Genomic DNA, 23,825 nt, shown 5'->3' with positions numbered 1-23,825 from the left:
TTAGTGATTTTCTTTCTCATTTTACTTGCATTTATTGTACCTCATGAACATCTTCAATCAGATCAGTTTGTTTATAAATGTTTAAAGAATTATTAAAAAGGAACAAAACAGACTCTTAGAATTAAAGCACTCTCAACCAGAAGGAATGTAAACCTACTTGCTGAAGAAACAAAGGGAAGGGGCCCAAGGAATTTTCTTGCATTGAGCAAGGAATAGGTGCCCATCTCCTCTTGGCACGCCTGAGAACAGTTTCTTTAGTTTGTCTTTTCTTCAATACCTGAATTTAGAGAAAGAAAAAATTAATAAATAAAAGCACTTCGGCATACTTTGTTGCAAAATAGCAGACAGCCCATAAACCTAATGCCTCTCTGGAGGCTTAGGCTCAGGAATTTCCTTGCTGAAGGTAGCCCAGTAAATAGTCTTTTTGCATTAGAAAGATAAGAAAGAATATGTCCAAATTATAAAGGTTTCAGAGATTAGATAACTTCCTTTTGTTTACCTTTCTAATACTGCCCATACTTTCAGATTAGGAAAATCATCACTGTACTCTTAGTTCTTCTTGCTTTGTCCCAAATAGAGATGGAGAACACTTCCTCTCTCTAACAATCTCTAGATAGCACATACTTGTTCTTTCTGTTAAAACCCTGCCCTCTCAGGTGAACCAGAGAAAGAAAATGCAAGTCCTTCACTGCCTGAGTGCTCTATCTGCACTGTCCAATATGGCAGCCAACCCCAGCCATGTGATATTTAAATATAAATTTACTAGAATTAAATAAAATGAAAAGTTCTATCCTTCAGTTGTACTAGCCACATGCCAAGTGAGGTACCATATCAGACAGTGCAGATTCTAGAACATTTCTACCATTGCAAGAAGTTCCATTGGAATTTTTAGTGACATCCATTTATTTCATATTATAAGGGAGACATTTTATTTCATCAAAATTAATAAATAATTATATTAAACATGATTAGTAAAATGGTAAGCAGTTGTTTAAATTTGCTTTATCATTTAGAGAGTTAACATAAATTAGGTGTAATCCAGTCTAAACCTTTTCATCATTTTGTGACGATTTTCATAACAACATTCTTCATGATAAATTGTTTGCAATAATAAAAAATTCTGAATGCTGTGACAGAGGAGTAATCAAACTGACACTGGTGCACAAAAGCCATTAGTTAGACTTTAGAGGTGGAAGAAGCCTTCACAAGGGAAGTATCATTTACATTTAACAAAGTAAAACCAAAGGCAATGTTTGCCCAGTGTTAGGAAAGAGAAAAAAAGAGAGGGAGAGCAGAAGAGAGAAGGGAGGAGGAAAAAAAGGGGGAATGGGAGAGGAGGGGAGGACAGAAATTCCATATGTATCCTTTGGTCCTGTTTGCATTTTTAATGACAGCATTCTAATGAAAAGAAGAATATGCCTGAGAAATATGCACTTTGAATACCTCCTTCCGAGATTCCAGGAGAACAATAATCTTCTTCTGAAACTGTCTCTTTGTGTCAGAAAGCCGTATAGTGAAGGATCTTTTCTTCTTAGAGAACTTAACAGCAGTGGTTGTGTACACTGACCCATCATCTAGCACTCTGAAATCAGTATCATTTGACTGGACGAGGTCTACGGATCTGAGGCACTCTTTCAAATTAACTGCAAGTAAAAATCTTTAAGTTATAAGGTAGAAACACATGCAAACCAAACAAACAAACAAAAAAAGACAGATGTTAAAATAATTTATACAATCTTGTTCAAAATCATGAAGTAGAATGAAATAAACCCTCCCTATGCATTTTCCAAACATCATAACCTGTCTTTTTACATTATTAAAAAATTATAATTCTCTTTCAGTTAGAAATAATAATTCTTGATTGTGTATTTCTATTAAATAAGCTGTTTTAAACCTTGATTGTTTCTAATAGGCTTATAAAAATGATCTTCTAATTAAAGAGGTAGGCACATTGCAATCATGAGAAAGCTGAGCTACACACCCACAAATAAACACCTGAATAAACAAACAGAAAAGGCTCCTTAACAAATATAGCTTGAGCCTTTTAAGATACACGTATCTTCAGCCAAAAGTTATACACCTGAGCTCAAAGAGTGATCAAGTAATAAAAATATGTCCTTTTTAAAAAGACTGTTTTGAAATTTCTTACCTCTGCCGATCATTGTGTCTGCCTCTGATTTAGAAGGTACATTAAATATCACCTTATTGCAGGCTTCGGCAGCAAAACTGAAGACCTAGAATTAAAAAGGCAACATTAATACAAGTATAGAATAAATATCAAAAAACATGTGATTATCTCAATAGAAGCAAAACAAGCAATTGGCAAAGTCCAACACCCATTTACAATAAACCCTCAACAAATTATGAATAGAAGAAAACTTTCTCAGCATGTATGAAGGGCACCTATGAAAAACTTACAACCAACTTCCTACTCAATGGAGAAAAGCAGAAAAGCTTTTCTCTAATATCAGGAACAGGACGATGATGTCTGTTCTCACCATATCTATTCGACATTTAATTGGAGCATCTAGCTAGGGCAATTACACAAGAAAATAAAATCAAAGGCACCCAGAGGGGAAAGAAAAAAAGTAAACTTGTCTCTATTCACAGATTACATAAACTTGTACATAGAAAATCCTAAGGAATTCACTGAAAAATGTATCAAAATGTATAAATGTGTTCAGCAAGGCTATGGGACATAAGATAAACATGAAAAACTTAATCAATTTCTATATACTAGTAATGAAAAACCAGAGAACAAAACTCAGCAATTACATTTGTAATAGTATAAAGAAGAATAAAAAACTTTGGAATAAATATAGCCAAAGAACAAGATTGTACATGAAAATTATAAAACATTGCTGAAAGAAATGTTAAAAGACCCAGGTAAATAAAGAGCTATCCCATCTTCATAGATCAGAATATATATTCCCCCAAATTCATCTACAAATTTAATACAATATCTATCAAGATCCAAGCTAACTTTTTTAAAGAAATTGAAAATTAATCTTCATGCAAACACAAGGAACCTAAACAAACTTGAAAAAGAAAAAAAATGTTGGACTTATATTTCCCAATTTCAAAACTTACTACAAAGCTACAATAATCAGAGCAGTACTGGCATAAGGATAATATATAAATAAATGCAATACAACCAAAATCCCAGAAATAAACCTTTACATTTATGGTTAGCTTCCAGAAAGTGCAAGGGAAATAAATAGTCTTTTCAGCAAATGGTGCTGGGACAATTAGATCTCTTCATGCAAAAAAAAAAAAAAAAAAAGTGAGTTTGGACCGCTAACTCACAACACACACAAAAATTAACTCAAAATTGACCACAGACATAAATGTAAGAACTAAAACTGTTTATAGAAAAACTTAAGAATAAATCTTCACTATCTTGGGTTAGGCAATGATTTCTTATATATAACACCAACAACATAATGATAAAGAAAAATTAATAAGTAGGACTTAACCAAAATTAAAAACTCTTGCTTTCCAAAAGATACCATGAAGAAAGCGAAAATATAACTCAAACAATGGGAGAAAATATTGTCAAATCATGAGGCAATAAAGGACTTGTGTCCAATATGTATAAATAATTCTTACAACTCAAAAAAAGATAAATAACACTAAAAAAATGAGCAAAGGATTGGAATAGACATTATTTGAAAAAGATATGAAAATAGTTAATATGCAGATGAAAAGACGCCCAACATCATTAGGCATAAGGGAAATGCAAATCTAAAATATCCATAGCACAAGGCATTATTCACAATAGCCAAAAAGTGGAAACAACTCTCACGTCCATCAACTGGTGAATGGATCAACAAAATATGATTATACCCATACAACAGAACATCATTTAGCTCTAAAAAAGTACTTTGTTAAGTATTAAGTATACCTGCTACAATATGGATAAACCTAAAAAATGTTATGACCAGTAAAAGAAACCAGACACAAAAGAGCATATATTGTATGATTTCATTTATATAAAATGTTCCAAACAGGCAAATATATATGGATAAGGTTAGTGGTTGCCTTCAGCTGAGGGTAGAAATGGGAAATGGTTGTAAATGTACAGAAGGCTTCTTTTTAAGGTGAAGGAAAAGTTCTAAAATTAAATTGTGGTGACGAGTGCACATTTGTAAATCTGCTCTGTTAAAAACAGAGCACATTGTCATTGATAAAAAAATATCATTTCCACGTTTCACTTCTACAAATTGGCAGTGATCAACTCTCTCTAATGTATAAATTCAACATAAATAATTTCAGCAAAATAAAATGGAATAATAAGCACAAAGAAGTATTTAATTTCTGATATAATCAAATATAAAACAGATTTCTACACAATATCGAAAGATTTTTAACTCATGGTAATAAAACTATAAATATTAATATGGGCATATGCAAATATATACATAACCAAAATTCTTATAATGTGTGCTATAAGGGTTATTGCGCTTCTCAGAGATCTACCTCACCCTTGCTTCAAGTAAAGAAAACACCTCAAAAATATGGATAAATAGGGTTAACATGTAATAGTGTTGTTTAATTTAACTGTAATAAGCCACAAAGTTATTTTTGGAAAACTGAGACAATAAAGTAATAAGATGTTTGCCCTTAAAAAAAAATAAACCATATTATATATGCTCAATTTATTGTTGTTCTTACACATACAGTTGTCACATTGGGGTGAGAAATGGTTTTCTTCAACAATGTATCCATTGGTCCAAATATATTTTAACTCTGTAGGATTGGTATGTGTGAATCCCAAAAGAAAGCCATGTTTGATATATTTAATCACCTTTCTTTTTAAAATATTTTAAGTTAACTGTGAAATATTTAAATCAAATAGAACATAATGTAACAAATGCTCAGTACCCAGCAAGATCTTTTAAAAAATTAACATTTTTCAATGTTTATTTCACTTTTTAATTAAAATTTACAGAAGTGGCCAGAGTCCTATGCTCTGTTTCCATCTCTTCCATCTGTTTCCTATGCTCTATTTTCTGTTTCCATCTCTTCTCCAGGGAATAGTTTCTTCTGAAGTAGGTGTTAATACTTCTTCTACAGGGTTTACTACTTTCATTACACAGTATATGCATGTGCCTACAAAATATAGACTGATATTGGGTAGTAGATGTCTATAGGCATAATTTTGCAATTTGCTTTTTTCTCTCAACCATATTTGAGATTTTTTCATGAATATACCACAGTTGATTTTTATCATTCCCTGATTGATGGTCATTTATATTGTTTTCCCTTTTTTCTATTACAAATGGTACAGCAGTGAACAGATCTGTAGGTGCAAAATATTAGGATATATACCTGAAATAGAAATTGCCATGCCATCTATGAATATCTTCAATTTCATTAGTTATTGCCAAGTTGCTCTCCAAAGTACTAATATCAATTTATATTAATGTCCCCAGGGTATTAAACCTATTTCTCATTATTCTCCCTGTAATTAATTTTATAACTTTTTAAATTTTTGCCAACCTAATGGGTATTATTTTAATTTGCATTTTCTTAATTTCTAGTGAGACTGAGCATCTTTTCTTGTGTTTATTTGCCATTCATCTTCTATAGATTGTCTATTCTTTTCCTTTAATCATTTCTCTATATTAAGTTTATCCTTTTAAAGTTTTTTACTTGTAGGTTTACGTGGTTTGCTTTTTCACACTTTTTGTATTAATAAAATTATTTGATAAACAGAATGCTTCAATTTTAAAGTAGCCAAATTTATTAATCATTTCCTTTGGCATTTTTAAAGTAGTCGATTTTATTAATCATTTCTGCTGGCCTGTGTTTTGTGTATTATCAATAGTTAAGAACCCCTTCCCTATCTTATCATAAATGTATTATCCAATATTTTCTTCTAATAATTGTAAAGTTATCTCTAACTTTTAAATCTTCTACTCATCTAGAATTTATTTGTGCATGATTCATTTTAGTTATATAATTTTATCTTTTGCCACATCAACACCCAATTGATACAGAGCTTGATACAATATTGATACAACAATATTGATACAATAGCTTTTCCTTTCTCTACAATAATGAGGCATTGGCTCCACAAATACAAAATTTGTTTCTGAGCTATCTGCACTATTTCATCAGTGTATGTGTTTATCTGTACATCAATACTATATAATTTTAATTAAGACAGCTTTATAATAAATCTTGGTGTTTGTTATGGTGACCCCAAACCCTGTCATGTCTCTTTAAAGTAGTATCTGCTCTATTTAGCCTTCAACTCTCAAAAAAATTTTATGATCAGCTAAATTAAAAAAAAATCCTTCTAAAATTTTTGACTAAATTCCATTTGATTTATATATTAATTTAAGGAGAATTTGGCTTTAAGGCTATTGATCCTTTTCATCCATGAACATGATTCATTCTTCATTTATTTATGGATTATTTTTTGCCTTTCAATAAGGCTTCATAATTTTTGCAAAAGCATGTTTCACATTTTTTGTTAGATTTATTTTAGATATGAAATACACTAATGATTATTGCTATAGCAAATGGGATTCCTCTAATTGTTTGTTGATGTTATATAGAAATCATTTAAAAATATTGAGTTGCTATTCAGGAAACTTGCTGACTTTTATTAGTTCTAGTGGTTTATCAACAAATAATGTTGAATCTGCCACATAGCTAATCCTATGGCTGGCAAAATGACAATGAGGTTTTTTCATTTTAATCTTATACCTCTTTCCTTATTGCTATTATATCTTTTATCAGATGTACTTATTAAGACCTCCAGTAGAAAGCTGAGTAGAAACAACTATAGTAACCATCGTGGATGTGTTTCTAACTTTAAATAGAAAGCTTTTACCATTTCACCATTCATTGAGTCTTTTTCTTTTTTTCTTTATTTCATTCATTCATTCATTTTTGTTAGATATGCTTCATTATGCTAGGAAATTTCATTCCCTATATTCCTAATTCACTGAGGTTTATTTGTTGGAGGCAGGGTCTTGCTCTGTTGCCCAGCTAAAATGCAGTGGCATCATCATAGCTCACTGCAACCTCAAACTTCTGGGCTCAAAGCTATCCTCCTGCCTCAGCCTCCCTAGTAGCTGGGACTACAGGTGCAGGCTATCACACACTCTGCCAATTTTTCTATTTTCAGTAGAGATGGGGCTTGCCATGTTGCTCAGGCTGATTTCAAATTCCTGGGCTCAAGCTATTCTCCCACCTTGGCCTCCCAAACTTCTGGGATTACAGGCATGAGCCACCACACCTGGCCTTGCTAAGATTTCTTTTTAAAAACAATAAATAAAATTCTCTCACTTATTTTGAAACAACCACAGTTTTTCTCTATTAATATAGTACTAGGTTAAAACACAATAATAGATTTTCTAATGTCAAATCATCTTTCCTGGAATAAACCTTACATGGACATTATGATTTTTCAAATACATTATTGGTTTGGTTTGCTGTAATTTATTTCAGTATTTCATATATGTCCATAAGTGAGATCAGGCTACTATTTTCCAGCTTCATACAATCCTCATGAGTTAAGAAGTGTTCCATTTTTTTCTGTTCTTTGAAACAATTTACATAAGGTAAAGATAATCTGTTCCATGTAATTTTTTTTTTTTTTTTTTTTTTGAGACAGAGTCTCGCTTTGTTGTCCAGGCTAGAGTGAGTGCCGTGGCGTCAGCCTAGCTCACAGCAACCTCAAACTCCTGGGCTTGAGCAATCCTTCTGCCTCAGCCTCCTGAGTAGCTGGGACTACAGGCATGCGCCACCATGCCCGGCTAATTTTTTTTTTTTATATATATATCAGTTGGCCAATTAATTTCTTTCTATTTATAGTAGAGACGGGGTCTCGCTCTTGCTCAGGCTGGTTTTGAACTCCTGACCTCTAGCAATCCGCCCGCCTCGGCCTCCCAGAGAGCTAGGATTACAGGCGTGAGCCACCGCCCCGGCCTTGTTCCATGTAATTTTGAAAGAACTCACCTATCATGAGTCTGAGACTCAAGGATATAAAGGAGTGTGTGTGTGGAGACATCTGGCTTCCAGCTGAATCTCTTTAATGGTTGTAAATCCACTTAGATTTTGTCTACCTTCTCGAGTCAATGTCAGTAATTTGCATTTTGTAGGAAATTGCCCGTTTTGTCTGTTTTCAAATTAATTGGCATTACCTACTACTAATTACTACTAATATTACTTTTTTAACATTTGTCTTCTCCGTAACTGTGACTTTTTTTTTTTTTTTGAGACAGAGTCTCACTCTGTTGCCCCAGCTAGAGTGCTATGGCATCAGCCTAGCTCACAGCAACCTCAAATTCCTGGGCTCAAGTGATCCTCCTGCCTCAGCCTCCCAAGTAGCTGGAACTACAGGCATGCAGCACCATGCCCAGCTAATTTTTTCTATATATTTTTAGTTATCCAACTAATTTCTTTCATGTTTTTTTTTTAGTTGAGACAGGGGCTGGGGCTCATTCTTGCTAAGGCTGGTCTCGATTTCATGGACTTCTGCCTCCTAGTGTGCCAGGACTACAGGCCTGAGCCACCGAGCCCAGCCCCCTTATATTGTTTTATCTATGCCTTTTCTACTTTTTACTTGCTCAATCATAGCAGGGTTTGTATATACTTTCACAGAAGAGCTTTTGGTTTTGTCATTCCTCTCTATTGCTTTTTTCGTTTCTTTTAAAATGTTCTTTGTAAAACATAAATACACAAGATTAAATATAATATATGTGTGTGTTAATAAATAATCAAATGAACATTAGCATATTCAACCTTCAAAGTTAGGAAATAGAGCAATACTAATATTTTCAAAGTCCTCATATATTAAAGTCCCTGTTATTCAATGGCATTTCCGTCTCTTCTCAACTCCCAAAATTCAGGTAACCACTAATGGATGACTTTTATGTTAATCATTTTTTCCCTGCCTCTGCTTATTTTTATCCCATGTGCATATATCCCTAAAGGCGACAGTTTTATTTTACCGCTTTTTGTCTTTTAAATATATGTAATCATATGCTAATTGCATGCAACTTGCTCTCTTTGCTCAACATTATATTTGTGAAATGCATCCATACTACTCCCTCAGCTGTATATGCATATACTGTATATACTATATACTCAGTATATTGCATTAGTTCATTCATTTTTATTGTTGTATAAGGTATCACTGGAAAGAATGAACAATGAATTCATTAATGTAATTTTTAAAAGAAGTAATGTTCATACATAGATTTCAGTTATGGTATGCTTCTTGAAGCTATAATTTGCTACAATATTTTTGTGGGGGTTGGAGTATTATTGAAAATAAAATCAAGTAAAAAAATGTAAAGGCACTATTATATTAATGATGGTGAGCTAATAACCTCTAAAAGTATTTTTTAGGCTGGGCGTGGTGGCTCACGCCTGTAATCCTAGCACTTTGGGAGGCCGAGGCGGGCGGATTGCTCAAGGTCAGGAGTTCGAAACCAGCCTGAGCGAGACCCTGTCTCTACCAAAAATAGAAATAAATTAATTGACCAACTAAAAATATATATACAAAAAAAAAAAAAATTAGCCGGGCATGGTGGTGCATGCCTGTAGTCCCAGCTACTCGGGAGGCTGAGGCAGTAGGATCGCTGAGCCCCGGAGATTGAGGTTGCTGTGAGCCAGGCTGACGCCATGGCACTCACTCTAGCCTGGGCAACAAAGTGAGACTCTGTCTCAAAAAAAAAAAAATAAAAAAATAAAAAAAAAAAAATAAAAGTATTTTTTAAATAACTTCTATATAGAAGAGAGGCCGCACTTTAAAGTAAAATGTAACAAATTAAGTTTTTAAAAATGACTGCCTACTGCACCCTGGGAAAAAATAAATTACTTTGGTATATTTTATAGCAGTATGCAAATTTTTATATGATATAAAGCTTATCAGAAAAATCATTAAATCCTGATAGAAAAATCTAATGCCAAAGAGAGAATGAAAATTAAAGGATTATCTGCAATTGTTTCACTTTTATGTTGTTTGATTTTGTAGTGAATACACAAAAGTGGGCTTTCTAAAACACCACCCTTCTTCCATAGAAGAAAAAGAAACTAAAGAATGGAAATTTATGGAGTATCTGAAATACAAAGGAGAATTCTTGACTGAGCACAATAATTACAGAATTTTAAACTCTCTCTCTCCTGTGGACCACTTGCCTTTTACAAATGGAAATATTACCTTTAAAGTTCTTACTTACCCCAAAGGTAAACTGCAGGATTTACCTCTCTGTATTCTCAATACTTAGATCATTTAAATAAATTTCCCTCTACCCAAAAACATTAATTCTAGTTAGATAGAAAGTATGATTAATCACAGGTCACTACGGATGCCATATATGGAACAGAACTACCATGGGGATTACAACAGGACCAAAAAATGTGCAAGGGCTTACATTTATTTACTTATTCAGAAGGTGCTTAAGGATCTAGGTGCATCTCAATATGAACATTAACTATTTCCTTTTTAAAAGGTAGTTGATCATCCATCAGTCTAAATAAGCATATACTAAAACTTTGACTTCCTTAAATTTGTAGTTCTAAAATAAACTAGTTCTCATCTCTTCCTATATTTGCCTTAATCTTTTTTCACAAATTCAAAAGTCAATAGAAATTACTATACTCCCTTTTATTTTAAAAAGATGAATATATCTGATGTTATCAAGAGAAAAAAAGTATTTCTGGTAGGGAGTCACATTATTCTCATTAATTAATTCTAAAAAGTCAGAAAAGATAGTATGCCCATTTATAAACTAGGCTGCAGGTAGACTTCATATATTCGATGGAGGAAAAGTACAGATTTGAGGGGAGTTATTCCAAATGTTATAACTATTTTAGCTCCTTTGCAAGAAGAGCCCTTTTAACAAAATGATGGGTTAGCTGTGTCCAAGTACACATCATTTACAACATGAAATAAATAACATAATTCCTGAGGTGGATTCGATAAGAACAGTATTACCATTCTTTTATATTAAAAAGAATCTCATTCTTTCTAACAGGTAGAAGACAACTCACTAATGCAAATTAGTTTTCACCAGCCCTAACAGTTTTCGTTACATTAGGACAAAACACTTTCAGAGATATTCAAAAACTTTAAAACAACAGGGAGATGGTCTTCTATGCTTCTTTTCTTGTTTCCCCTACTCTTTTCTTTTCTCTGTGAAGGTGATTCTTGGAAACTATTTGCAGTTTAGAGTGTGGTTGGGGACAGGGGTGGGAAAGAGATTCAGGAAGAGAAAAGTGCAAATTGGGAAGATTCCTTAACCTAAGGGACAGCTCAGTGGGAAGGCTAACATATTCCAAGTCTCAGATTTGTGTTAAAGATGGCTTTGAAAAGCCCTCTCCTTAGAACAAGCAATGTTTTTAAGATATCCATTAACGTCTATAAAATAAAAAGTGTTTCTGAAGTGCAAGGTCATTAATATTATACTGAAAAGTTGAGAGTCATATGAGTCAAAAGGAAAGAAATACAGTCATGAGATGGTCATTATAGGTCTTAATTTGCACATATGGACGGAAATTGGAAGTGTTTGCAAAATGACAGTTGCAGATGAAAGAAATTGTCATTCTATTACACTCTCCAGCATTTACGTTTCCAGATATACCATTTACACTTTATAAAATTCTTTAAAAAAAAAATCCTAAATGAGTATGTCAGAGATCAGAGTTGAAGGTTTCTCGCTTTAGGTTTACTGGCACCTTCTTGCCTTGCCACACCCCGACACCCCCAACCCTTGCCAAGACAGCGCCTCGTCTCCCACGCCCTCCCCTCCAGCGAGTGCGGGAAATCTCTACAACACAGCAGTTTCTCCTTCCGGTCCCTTATCTCTTCGCACGCAGAGGAACTACAGAACACCAAATTCATGGTTTCACGTAGAAAAGCTGGAAATGCTTTCAAATATTACACAAAAGAACACATTTGTGCGCAATCCCCACTTATGGAGTCATTTCATCAGCTCAGGTGTTTTGTTGAAGCAGTTCCAGGGCAGACGGATGCGCTTCTTTGTACAATTCCTCGTCCATAAATGCTTCGTAGATCAAAACTATCCACCCCATATTCTTAACTCTCTGATTAAAAGACAGGACAAAGCTTGGAGACACTCGCCCTGGGCCAGGAAGCGGTAAGAATCCGCGTAGCCTGGGGGCGACCCTGTCCCAAGGCGGACACAGACCCCTCCGTGGGGCCCGCAGGACCCCGCGCCCATCCGTGGACGCCGGGAAGTCGCGAGTCGGTGGCTTCTCTTTACATGTCCTGAGTGAGACCCTGGTCAAGTCTGAAGCTTCGTGCTTAACCGCGCCTGCAGAGTTCCCGGCTTTTCCTTCAAGTCTCCCGAGTTCTGCGACAATGTCCCTAACTTCCTCTCCAGACGGATCGACGACGGGGCGGGTGTCCGGGGCACTGGAGACCCCTGGCTGGGCCCTGGGCCGGCGGACTCCTGCCTCGAGCCACACCAAACAGGAATCGACCCCACCCATCCCACCATCCACAGCACCCTGACCCTCTCCCCCACCCCACCCTACCCCACCCCTCCCCGCCTCACCCCCACCGGCACAGCGCGACACCAAGCCACCCCTTACCCAGCCTTCCCACGCCTTCGCGCCCCGGGCACAAACCGCCCCCGGCCGGGTGGCTGGCGGGGGTGGCCGGTTTGGCCAAGCTCCTGAAAATAACCTTTAGGGGAGACAAAGCCGCGAAACTCGCTTCCCATAGGCCACCCCAGGTTGGGCCCCGGGCGCACAGCTACGACCGCTCCACTCGCTAACGAACCCGTCCGAGAGCCACTGGGCCCTGGGCTGCGACAGCCCCTTGAACCCCATGTCACGTCTGTGGTTTCGCTCGCCCAGGGATCCTAAATAACTGACCAACAAGCACTCTCTTCCTCCTTCCCCACCCGAAGGCGCCCCCAATCGCCGCCACCAGGGGAGGCGCAGGAACCCCAGCCCTGCCCGCCCCGACCGACGGCGCCCGCCAGAGCGCAGCGGAGCCCGGGCGCGACTCATTCAGTTCCAACAATCGGACGCGGTTTTTCGCGTCCCAGAACAAAAGGCTTAATCCCGAGTAGTCCCTCAAAGACGCCTTCTGTCTCCTCACACCTTCGGGCTCCAGCGTGGGACTCTGAACCCGCCCCGCAGGATTAAGCTCAATTGTAGATGTCACCTTTCGGCCCGCTACGTCCTCTACCCCACCCTACAGCGACCTGGGCGCATCCGCCCCCCATCCCGCGTCCCAGGTCCGCCCGAGAGGGCCGGTGGCTCACCGAGAGGGTCAGCAGCAGCTGCGCGCAGAGGGCTCCGCGCAGGGAGCTCCGGGGCGCGGCGGCCATCGGGGCGCGGGACGGGGAAGGAGCCCGGGGCGGGTGCGGAGAGAGGCCGGCGCGGGTCAGGGGCGCGGGAGGAGCTTCTCGCGCGGCTGCTCGTCTCCAAGTCGCTTTGGCCTCTCTCAGGCTTGCCTGCCCGGGAGCGTCTTCACTCCCGAGACGGGATTGGACCCGGGAGACGCCGAGAGGCCCCTCCTTGTTATTTCTCAAGTTTTATCACCGCTGGGGAGCTGCCCGAGCCTGCCCCTCCGCTCCCCAGCGGCCGCCGGGCGCTCGCTCTCGGGAAAGCGGTCCCGGGCCCACCCTCTGCCGGCTGTCCCACGCCCCTCGCGCGCCCCGCGGCGCTGCCACCCTGCCCGGCCCGCAGCGCGGCCCCTGCCGCCCAGATCGTCTCTGGGGCGTCCCCGTGCCCGCTGCAGAGCCCAATCTGCCTGCAGGGATCCCTGCCCCGACACGGGCCCTCCTGGGCGCCAAGAACATCCTTGTCATTGGATCAGCGGATCCGCCCTTCGACTTCGGAACAAATTCTGGGCGATGTCTCCAGGTTAGAACAAAATACACGTACTGTATTCTCCCCAGATTTGACTAACATGATAAAATAAACGACGGGAGGAAATCTATTCCCAAGTGGCATGAATAAACTGGCATGTGGTGTGATAGAAATTAAAACCAAGTTAAAAAAATTCTGGTCTGATCATTTTTACACACCCAAAGTATGAATGATTACACTCAGAGCTTTACCTACTGCCAATTTTGTGGAGTTATATGAGCCTTCTAAGAAATAATTTGTTATGAGATGTTGGCTTAGTACTTACATGGTAATTATACTAACATGAAATTTTTCAAGTTGCAGTCAAAGGAATATCTACAATGCAAAACCTTCTACTCTGTTATGAATTCAATATTTATTCAACAAACATTTATCAGGGCCCAAAGTCAACCAAACATTGTACAAGGGGATGGAGCAAAGGAAAAGCACAAAACCCACTTCTTACCCAAAACAATTCAAAGTCTAGGAGGAGAGGCAATCATTCCAGCACATTATGATAGATGTTTAATAGGAATATAGTTTATAACGCTAGGGAACCCACATTCCCTTATTTCTCTCTAAACTGAATATTATGACCTCTGAGCACCTTCTGGATTCAGGAGAAAATCCCTCTGAGATATTTGTTGCTGCTCCTCACAGTCCATTCAAAAGTTTTGAGGTCAGGAATTTCAGACAATCCAATTGAAACAGGAGAGAGTGTTATGGCCTCCATTCATCCTATTTTGGTCAATTTTTTTTTTTTTTTTTTTGAGACAGAGTCTCGCTTTTGTTGTCCAGGCTAGAGTGAATGCCATGGCGTCAGCCTAGCTCACAGCAACCTCAAACTCCTGGGCTCAAGCGATCCTCCTGCCTCAGCCTCCCGAGTAGCTGGGACTACAGCCATGTGCCACCATGCCCGGCTAAGTTTTTCTATATATATTAGTTGGCCAATTAATTTCTCTCTATTTATAGTAGAGACGGGGTCCCACTCTTGCTCAGGCTGGTTTCGAACTCCTGACCTCCAGCAATCTTCCCGCCTTGGCCTCCCAGAGTGCTAGGATTACAGGCGTGAGCCACCAAGCCCAGCTGCCATTTTGGTCCATTTTAATAGGCTACACCATGTGTTCCCTAAAGTCTGGGCTTCCCTGAAACTCATGAAGCTTAGCTCTCAGGACCCAGGCACTGTGCCTTGAGCTGCCCAGTGCACATCTCTAAAGCACGCAAGGTACTCATCACTCAAGGTCTCTGTATGAAAGAGCCTTTCCATTCTCAGAGAAAGTTCTCCAAACTCCACGCCAGGGTTTTCATCCCCATCCTCCAAACCTTCCCTGAATCCACAACCTCGGGGGAAAGCTTCTCACAGTCTCTTCCAGCCCCAGCCAGCCTTTACAAACACAAATAGAAGTTACTTTCCTGAAACTTTGATGAGGAAAATAAATGCTAACACTAATCTCCCTCCTTCATTTCAAATTCACTGTCAAGAATAAAAGGTGGAAGAATTAGAGTAAAGGATAGAGGTGTTAAGAAATTTTAGGGGACTGTTTCCACAGCCTTGCAATTATGAATTGTACTGCTATAAACATTCAAGTGCAGGTGTCTTTTTTGTAGAGTGTCATTGGATCTTTTGGGTAGATGCCCAGCAATGGGATTGCTGGATCAAATGTTAGATTTACTTGTATCGCTTTAAGGTATCTCCATATTGCTTTCCACAGAGGTTGAACTAGTTTGCAGTCCCACCAGCAGTGTAGGAGTGTTCCTTTCTCTCCACATCCACTCTAGCATTTGTTGTTTGGAGACTTTTTGATAAAGGCCATTCTCACTGGACTTAAGTGATATCTCATTGTGGCTTTGATTTGCATTTCCCTGATGATTAGAGATGTTGAGCATTTTTTCATATGCTTGTTGGCCATTCTTCTGTCTTTAGAAAAATTTCTGTTCAAGTCCTTTGCCCACTTTTTAATAGGGTTATTTGATTTTTTTTCTTGCTGATTTTCGTGAGTTCTAAGTATATTCTAGTTTTCAGCCCCTTATTTGATGCAAGGCTGTGGAAACAGCCCAAGTGCCCATCAATCCAAGAATGGATTAATAAAATGTGGTATATGTATACCATGGAGTACTATTCAGCTCTAAGAAACAATGGTGATATAGCACATCTTACATTTTCCTGGTTAGAGCTGGAACCCATACTATTAAGTGAAGTTTCCCAAGAATGGAAAAACAAGCACCACATATACTCACCAGCAAATTGGTATTAACTGAGCAGCACCTAAGTGGACACATAGGTACTACAGTAATAGGGTATTGGGCAGGTGGGAGGGGGGAGGGGGGCGGGTATATACATACATAATAAGTGAGATGTGCACCATCTGGGGGATGGTCATGCTGGAGACTCAGACTTGTGGGGGGAGGGGGGTAATGGGCATTTATTGAAACCTTAAAGTCTGTACCCCCATAATATGCCAAAATAAAAAAAAGAAAAAAGAAAAGATATAAAAAAGAGAGAAATTTTAGAGGAGGGGATTTAACTCAGCTGAAGAGGGCTTTAAAGCAGCAAAGATGTTTGAGATAAAAACAGAGAGGGATAAAAACAGAGAAAAGGGAAGGATGGGAGAATGTTCTGGGGAAAATGCAACAGCAACAGGACATGAGAAACTCTAGAGAGACTTGCCAGAGCTTCCCACACTGAGGAAGCAGAAAGGCGTTGGCTCAGAATGGCTGGACGGAAAAACTCCTGTGGCTGGGAATTAGGTTAGAAAGACGGCTTGTGGCAAACCATGACGACAGGTTGAATTTTGTCCTGGAAGAAATACAGAACCATCCATTCAATGTAAAAGAAATTACTAACGAATGTTATGGAATTGTCATTTTTGGTGAGTTTGTATATTATTAATGTACCAGTTTATGCCTTAATATAGCTTTCCCTGATACTCAGGGAATAAAAGTCTTTGAAGTGTTTTTCTTTAAGTATTCTTAGTTTTTACATGATTTCAACTTTATCTTCAGGTTAGCTAGAGTCCAACATTATTAAGACTGACCTTCAAATGACTAAAAGTATAAAGTCGCTATCCTCTGGTTGTTTGGGCTGTGCTGTGAATAGAGGATATTGGAAACCCTACTGACTATATGACAATTTCTCTGAGCATCCATTTTTAGCTTCTACAAAAAAAAAGTTATAATAGTCTATTCCAGAAATACAGTAAGAAAGCATCTTGGGGATACTTCTAATTTGTATTGCAAAATCTAAGATACTATGAATATTAATAACTACATGTAATATTAGTAATGATTTTGGAATTTCCTATTTTGTTATAACATTTGCTTGTCCACCATGAGTCTATGAGTCTAAGTCCTAATAAAAAGCAATGCGTTTTTAATTTAAAAGAGAATCTTTACTTGAAATTATAATTACTACATAAATATGACTTGGAGATAAATTGCTTATATTTTTCCTATGTATATTATAATTTAAAGAAAGTTTGTTGAAGATATGCAAGATAGATTTAAAATATGGGCTTCAGTTTAAATAGAGCTGGAACTGGATGCCTTCTATAATAAAATATATTTTAAATCATCACGAGACATTATAAAGAACAAAGAGCTTTTCTGGAAAGTCTTTATTTAATACCTTATCAAACTGCAAAGTCAGTTGGAAGTCATTGCTAAAAGGATAATGAACCAAACGAGAAAGCCAATTATTATTTTCCCTTGTTATGTTCTTAGCTTGAAGGGGAAGAACAGCAAAAACAAAGGATCAAAAATGGGAGGTGGTTTTAGACAAAAGAACAAAACTTCAAGAATTCAGGTGACTGTGTAATAACATTTTCAGCGAAAGTGACCTTAGGATAATTAAGAAGAGCTCTCTGTTTGTACTATACCTAGGAGGAATTTCTGGCCTGTGGAAAGGGCAACTGGTTGTAAGAGTTGGGAGCTGCCCCCTGGCCCACTGAGCCAGCTGCGTTGCACAACTCAGCATCAACAGGTGCTGGTCTCACACACCCACTCATCTCAGTGGCTTACGTGGACTGTGACATGGCAAGTGTGGATTTCCTTAAACACTCCTGTGAAATACTGCCAGGACAGCTGTGTAATGTTTGAGACAAACCTGTTAGCAAGAACAGAGAAATTTATGAAAAGAAGCTTAAATTAAAACCAAGTAAAACATTGGGTTAAGTAATTCTTCTTGGAGCACAAAAATGAATTCTGCCAAGGGGTGAAAGTTTAAGTCAAGAGGAATCAAGAAATATCGTATTGCCTGTCAGTACAGAACCCATCCCGGGAGCCCTGTCTGCCTCCTCCCCTTTTATCTTCCTGGCAAGCACCCACTCCCCAGGGTGAATTCCACTTCCATGGAAATGCTACTCCAGGCAGCAAAGACAACCTCAAGTCTAGACCAAAATGATCCCTGGCCTCCTAGAACAGAGGTTCCCCTCCCCCCTATTCTGTGGTGGGACCCCTCAGGTCCTCACTTCTCATCCTAGGATTCATTTCTCCCCAAAATGATTGACAGTGAGATTATCCATTAGGAGAAAACTCACTCCCATCCATGAGATGTGGCCTTTCACTATAACCTTGGCAACAACCATTCAAAAGTCTGACATTTGTACCTTTCTCAAATTCAGAATTACCTGGTCTAAGTAGCCACCATGACAATGGTTCAATCCAGATAGGGTGTGCCAAGCTCAGAAAGGTTCCCTTTCAGTCCCTCTTTATTAATGAATGAGTCAAGAACTGTTACAATGGAGTTACTCTTCATCCACTAAAATCTTCAGACTCCCTTGGAAACATTCTCTTCTGCAAACAGTCCTTTTAAGAAGGGAGGAGCAGTCTCCCAGTGACTTCTTACTGAGCTGGACGGTATGGTAATTTCCATATAGAAAACCCCATTGTCTGAGTGATAACTTCTTATAGTAACTGAACACAAGCCCTGATATAGGGTGAAGTTTTGTTCCCCTCATCTCAGGATCATCCCATAATTCTTCACCTAGGTTTCCTTCAGAGTGAAAAATCTCTTCCCACTGGGTGAGGCTGTAGTCCCTCCTTCAAGTTCACATGTCTCCTAGGGCTCATTGTGTGCATCTGTCTGTTCAAAGGGCATTGCTCAAGCATGAAAGTTACAGGTGTGAGTGGGCTGACTTCCAGAACTCATGTGTCATTTATCCCATCATCACTCCCTGATTCACTGCCCCATCAGCCTTCTCTTTTCCCAGAAGTTCAGGATGACCATTCCTCAACATCAGCCTGGGCAAGTGGCATATCCCTCAGCTCAGATGCCTGTCAGCTAGCTCAGTAGCTCAGGGGTGGAGAAGCAGCTCTTCCCACCAGCTCCCTATGAACAGCACATTATTAATTCAACATTCATTCATTTACTATTTTACTTAATAATTATGTATTAATTTTATTTACTCCAAGAATTATTAACCTTGATTATTAATCTTGTTTTTTCTCTTCAGCCTGCCCTGTTTCCCAAACCCTTCTGCCACTAGATACAGGAGTAACTCTCCACCGATTAGCTATTTAGTGTTCCCTGATCTGGCTCAATGCCACAATAAATACCCTGTTCTTTTTTTGTATGGTTTTCAAGCATCATACCTGCGTTTGTCTTTCAGTGTTCTAAGCCACACCCCTTATTTACTAGTGTAAACTTGCACATATCTTTGTAGGGTTATACCAGATCCCCTTTTCTATAAATAACCCTAAAACAGAAGTCCTGCCAGAACATTAAAAAAAAAAAAAAAAGAACTGAGGAGATAGTAATATTCCCAGTAAGTATATAGGCATGGACCAGAAAAGCTATTTTCTTGCCCCTTCCTGGTAAAATTGCAGTGTTCTTGACATATTCAATAAAATTGGCTGCTTTTCCCCATTTTCCAAGTTCTAGTTAGATGGTGGCAAGGGAAAGTCTTAAACTACTATAATACTTCACTTTTAAAAAGACTGTCTGACCCAAATCTCCCTGCCAGATCTCCTAAATATTATAATAAATAATTTTTAGAAGCCTTAGAGTAAATTATTGCAAACTTAAGAAAGACATTAGCCAGAAGAACTTCTTTATTTCTTACTGAAGACAATACTTAGAAGTGACAAGATGGTGTATAGACTATTTCTCAACCCTCTAATGATGAATTATGTGACCTTGACTGCTGTCCTGTCCCAGAGGTCTATGCAGAGCTTGGAGACCTCAGTCTGTTCCCACTCCTTGCATCCTAGGATGGGTGGACAAAAAGAAGTTGGGAATAGAAGAGCACCATGAACATGACCCCGGCATCTTTTCTCCTTTATGGTGACCTGGCTTTCTGTGATATTCCCAAGATAATTGACACCAATGTTGGCCAGTCTCAACTCTCCTTTCTCATTTGGCACGCCGAGAGCTGGGCTTTCTCACTGCAGAGAGACACTTGAAAGTGATAAGCACAGGACTGTTCATGGGATATAATGTAAAATAAAGAACATCTTGTTTCCCACTACATTCCCTTATTATAACATACAGATTATTCTTAGAATAAGGTGGTCTAAGCTTTGCTCTGCCAGCCTTTCCCCGTGACCATTTTCCAAACTCATCTATTCACAGAAGAAGAAAGCAGTAGGAAAATTAGGCCAGGAATAGGCCAGGTTTTTCTCATAAAATAGTCTAAAGACCTCTAGCCTATTCCTTCTCTTGACTTTTTTTTTTAAATTTTGAACAAATCAGGGAAATGTTTTTTAATTCACAATATTGTATTGGCCATTATTGAGGCAAAATGAAAGAGACCATTATGGCAACAATATAATATTAGTAAAATGAAGAGACTTCCTCCAAAAATAACAAGGATCCAAGTCAGCTGGGCCTGGATACTCTAAGCCCATCAGCTTAGAGACCCTAACTGAAGTTTTAAATTGCCTGTTGACTTTTTTGACATAGTTGCCTTTGGTTAGGTCCATGTGTTTTTCAGATCTATGGTCTCTCCATCTTAAAAAATTTAGTAATTTTGAAAAATATTTTTCCTTTTCCATTTGATCCACTTGGTGATTCATACATCTGAATAGGTCCCAAGTTACCTTGTGCAGTTGGTCAAAGATGGATACTCTTGACATTTTTTTAATTTATTGAGTTATAATTTATATGTATTAAAATTTACAAACCAAAAATACACGGCTCAATCAGTTCGGACAAATGTATACACCTGTGTCACCATCATTCAAACCAAAATATAGAACATGTCCTTCACCCCAGTCAACACCTATCCCTACCCTGGGGCACCCTGCCTTCTGCTTCCTGTCACTAAAGAGTATTTTTTACTTCCCTAGAATGACACACAGAGTCACATGCTGCATTAGTTATGTATTGCTGAATTACTTTTTATCCAATTGGACATCACTTTTGCATTACTCCAAAATTTAGTGGCTTAAAAGAAGAACTTCTTATCTCACAGTTGCTATGAAATCCAGGCATGATTTAGCTAACTACTTCTGCCTCAAGGGCTCTCCTAAAGGCTGAAATTGAGGCTTTTAGCTGGGGCTGCAGTCATCTCTAGGCTGAACTGGGTGAGGATCTGTTTAAGCTCACTCTTGTGGCATTTTGCAGGCCTCTGGTCTTTGATGACTGTTGACCAGAGATATCAGTAGTTTGGGGAGCATGTGGGCCTCACTAGGGAAGCAGGCAAAGTGGATACCTGGCTTCCTTCAAAACAAACAAGGACAGGGTTCCCAAGATGGAAGCCGCTGTCTTTTTGTAACTCAATGTCAGAAGTGACACCCTATCACTTCTGCTAACTTCTATTGGCTAGAAGCAAGTCACTAGGAGCTGTCTGCAGTCAAGGAAAGGGCATTACACACGGTGCGAATACTGGGAGGCAGAGATCACTGGACATCATCTTGGAGGCCAACTGCCATGTAGTACGGACACATTTGTGCCTGGTTTTCTTCATTCAACATGTTTTCAATTCATTCAATATGGCTGAATGTATCAGTAGCTCACCCCTTTTATTGTTGAGTAGTACTGCATTGTATGCATTTACTAAACCATGTTTAATTCTTCTCTTTTGTGTTGATCTTAGTGTTTTACTATGAATAAAGCCGATATGAACAGTCATGTACAAGTTATGTCGTGGGTATAAGCTTTCATTTCTTTTGTGTATATCTCTAGCAGTAGACCTGGTCATAGGGCAGATGCGATGCTTAATTTTACTAAAAACTGCCAGGCTAATTCCTCACCAACAATATATGTGAGTTATCCTTGTTCCATATCTTTGCTAACACATTTTGTTGGTCTTATAGTTTTAACCATTGTGGGTATCTCACTGTGGTTTAAATTCCCATCACCCTAGTGGCGTCATTATTTCATTGTGTTTTGAATTTGCTTTTCCCTGATGACTATGGATGTTGAGCAATTTTTGGTGTGTTTATTTGTAAGTACAATTGGGTTGTTTGTTTTTTCATTACAATTTTGTGCCAATAATATTTAACAACTTTGATGAATATTTAATTTATTAATATTTATAAATTTTTCAAATATCTATTAAAAGAAATTCAAATTTTGTACACTTTGAATGGAATTATCTTTTTTTTTTTTTTTATTTTTTTATTTTTTTTTGAGACAGAGTCTCGCTTTGTTGCCCAGGCTGGAGTGAGTGCCATGGCGTCAGCCTAGCTCACAGCAACCTCAAACTCCTGGGCTCAAGCAATCCTCCTGCTTCAGCCTCCTGAGTAGCTGGGACTACAGGCATGCGCCACCATGCCCGGCTAATTTTTTCTATATATATTAGTTGGCCAATTAATTTTTTTCTATTTATAGTAGAGACGGGGTCTCGCTCTTGCTCAGGCTGGTTTTGAACTCCTGACCTCGAGCAATCCACCCGCCTCGGCCTCCCAGAGTGCTAGGATTACAGGCGTGAGCCACCACGCCCGGCCTGGAATTATCTTTTATTTGTTAAAACATAACAAATTGTTAAAGCAAACAAAGCATTTGTTGAAGTCCCTCTTTTCTCTTCTCCTTTTTGTAGGAGCCGTTGAAATGCTTGCTTCACAGGTTGAATTTCCAGGTAGAAAGAGGGAGGCGAAAGTATCTTCTCTAGTGAATTATTATCTAAACTTTTGAACCAAAAGATGCTTTAGAGTTTTGTTTTGGATACCAATATGAAATTTTTTGTCATGGAAGAGAAAGACTCTAAGATGTGGGAAGTTTCAGCTGCAACTGAGGCCGAACTGACTAAGGTTTGTTACCTCCACAAGTGAACCCACAAATTTAGGAGCATTATCACCAAGAGGAGCAGTTTTTAACTCACACTACATGTTGGTGTCTCCTGGGGAACTTTGAATACATACCAATATCCAGGGCCACCTCAGACCTCACCTCAGACCAATGACATCAGAATCTCTGGAGAGAGGGGCTTTATTTTTGTATGTGTTATATTATTTAAAAGCTTCCTGGGTACTGTAACGTGCAGATCAGGGATATGACGCTTGCTCTAGATAAGTGATTCTCAAAATGTGGTTGCTTGTGTACCACTAGGAGCTTAAAGTTTCTTTAATTATCCTGAAATAACTATGATGACACAGACACAAAACCCATGAAATGATGAGACCAATTTTGGAAGAATTCAGGCCTCTAGGGTTTTTTTGTAAGAAGCAGGTTCCTAAATGACCCTTTTTAAAAACTAGTTTTATTTTGATTTAGAAGTAACATCTACATTCCTCATTTCATAGCCTTTTTGCAGCACTTATATAATCTGTCTAATCTGTGTTTTAACAAGAAAGACTCAGGTCTACTTATGTATGTTTCATCAGGTCCTTTCATGGCAGGCATGACAAAATATATTGTAGTTTCTGCCCCTGTTATTACCTGGATGGTTGTTATCTTTACTACATTACTCTTACTTTCAAAGTTTCTCCCTCGATTTAAGTAAGTTCCAGTAGAAACCTACATCAAAGAAGTACTTCTTCCACATACTCATTCAAGTCCAGACATTTCCTACTCCTGGTGAAATATTTATCACTGGAAA

The 23,825-nt window shown here is 38.5% G+C and overlaps 1 protein-coding gene across 2 annotated transcripts in view; it reads right to left on the bottom strand.

Annotated features, from left to right (window-relative positions):
• Positions 1-13,511, bottom strand: part of DSC3 (desmocollin 3) — a 47,754-nt gene extending 34,243 nt beyond the window's left edge. For both annotated transcript variants that reach the window (XM_075993578.1, XM_075993579.1), the window contains exons 1-4: positions 13,260-13,511; positions 2,150-2,234; positions 1,444-1,643; positions 158-277 (exon numbers count right to left, since the gene is read on the bottom strand). In XM_075993578.1, the coding sequence (XP_075849693.1) occupies positions 158-277; positions 1,444-1,643; positions 2,150-2,234; positions 13,260-13,325 (471 nt within the window). In that variant the 5' untranslated portion in view covers positions 13,326-13,511. The remainder of the gene's footprint in view (positions 1-157; positions 278-1,443; positions 1,644-2,149; positions 2,235-13,259) is intronic.
• Between the last annotated feature and the right edge of the window lie 10,314 nt (positions 13,512-23,825).

This window comes from Microcebus murinus, chromosome 17 (assembly GCF_040939455.1).
Source record: "Microcebus murinus isolate Inina chromosome 17, M.murinus_Inina_mat1.0, whole genome shotgun sequence".
Classification (NCBI taxonomy): domain Eukaryota; kingdom Metazoa; phylum Chordata; class Mammalia; order Primates; family Cheirogaleidae; genus Microcebus; species Microcebus murinus.
Note: the sequence above shows the minus strand (reverse complement) of the source record. Positions and strands in the feature narration are given on the sequence as shown.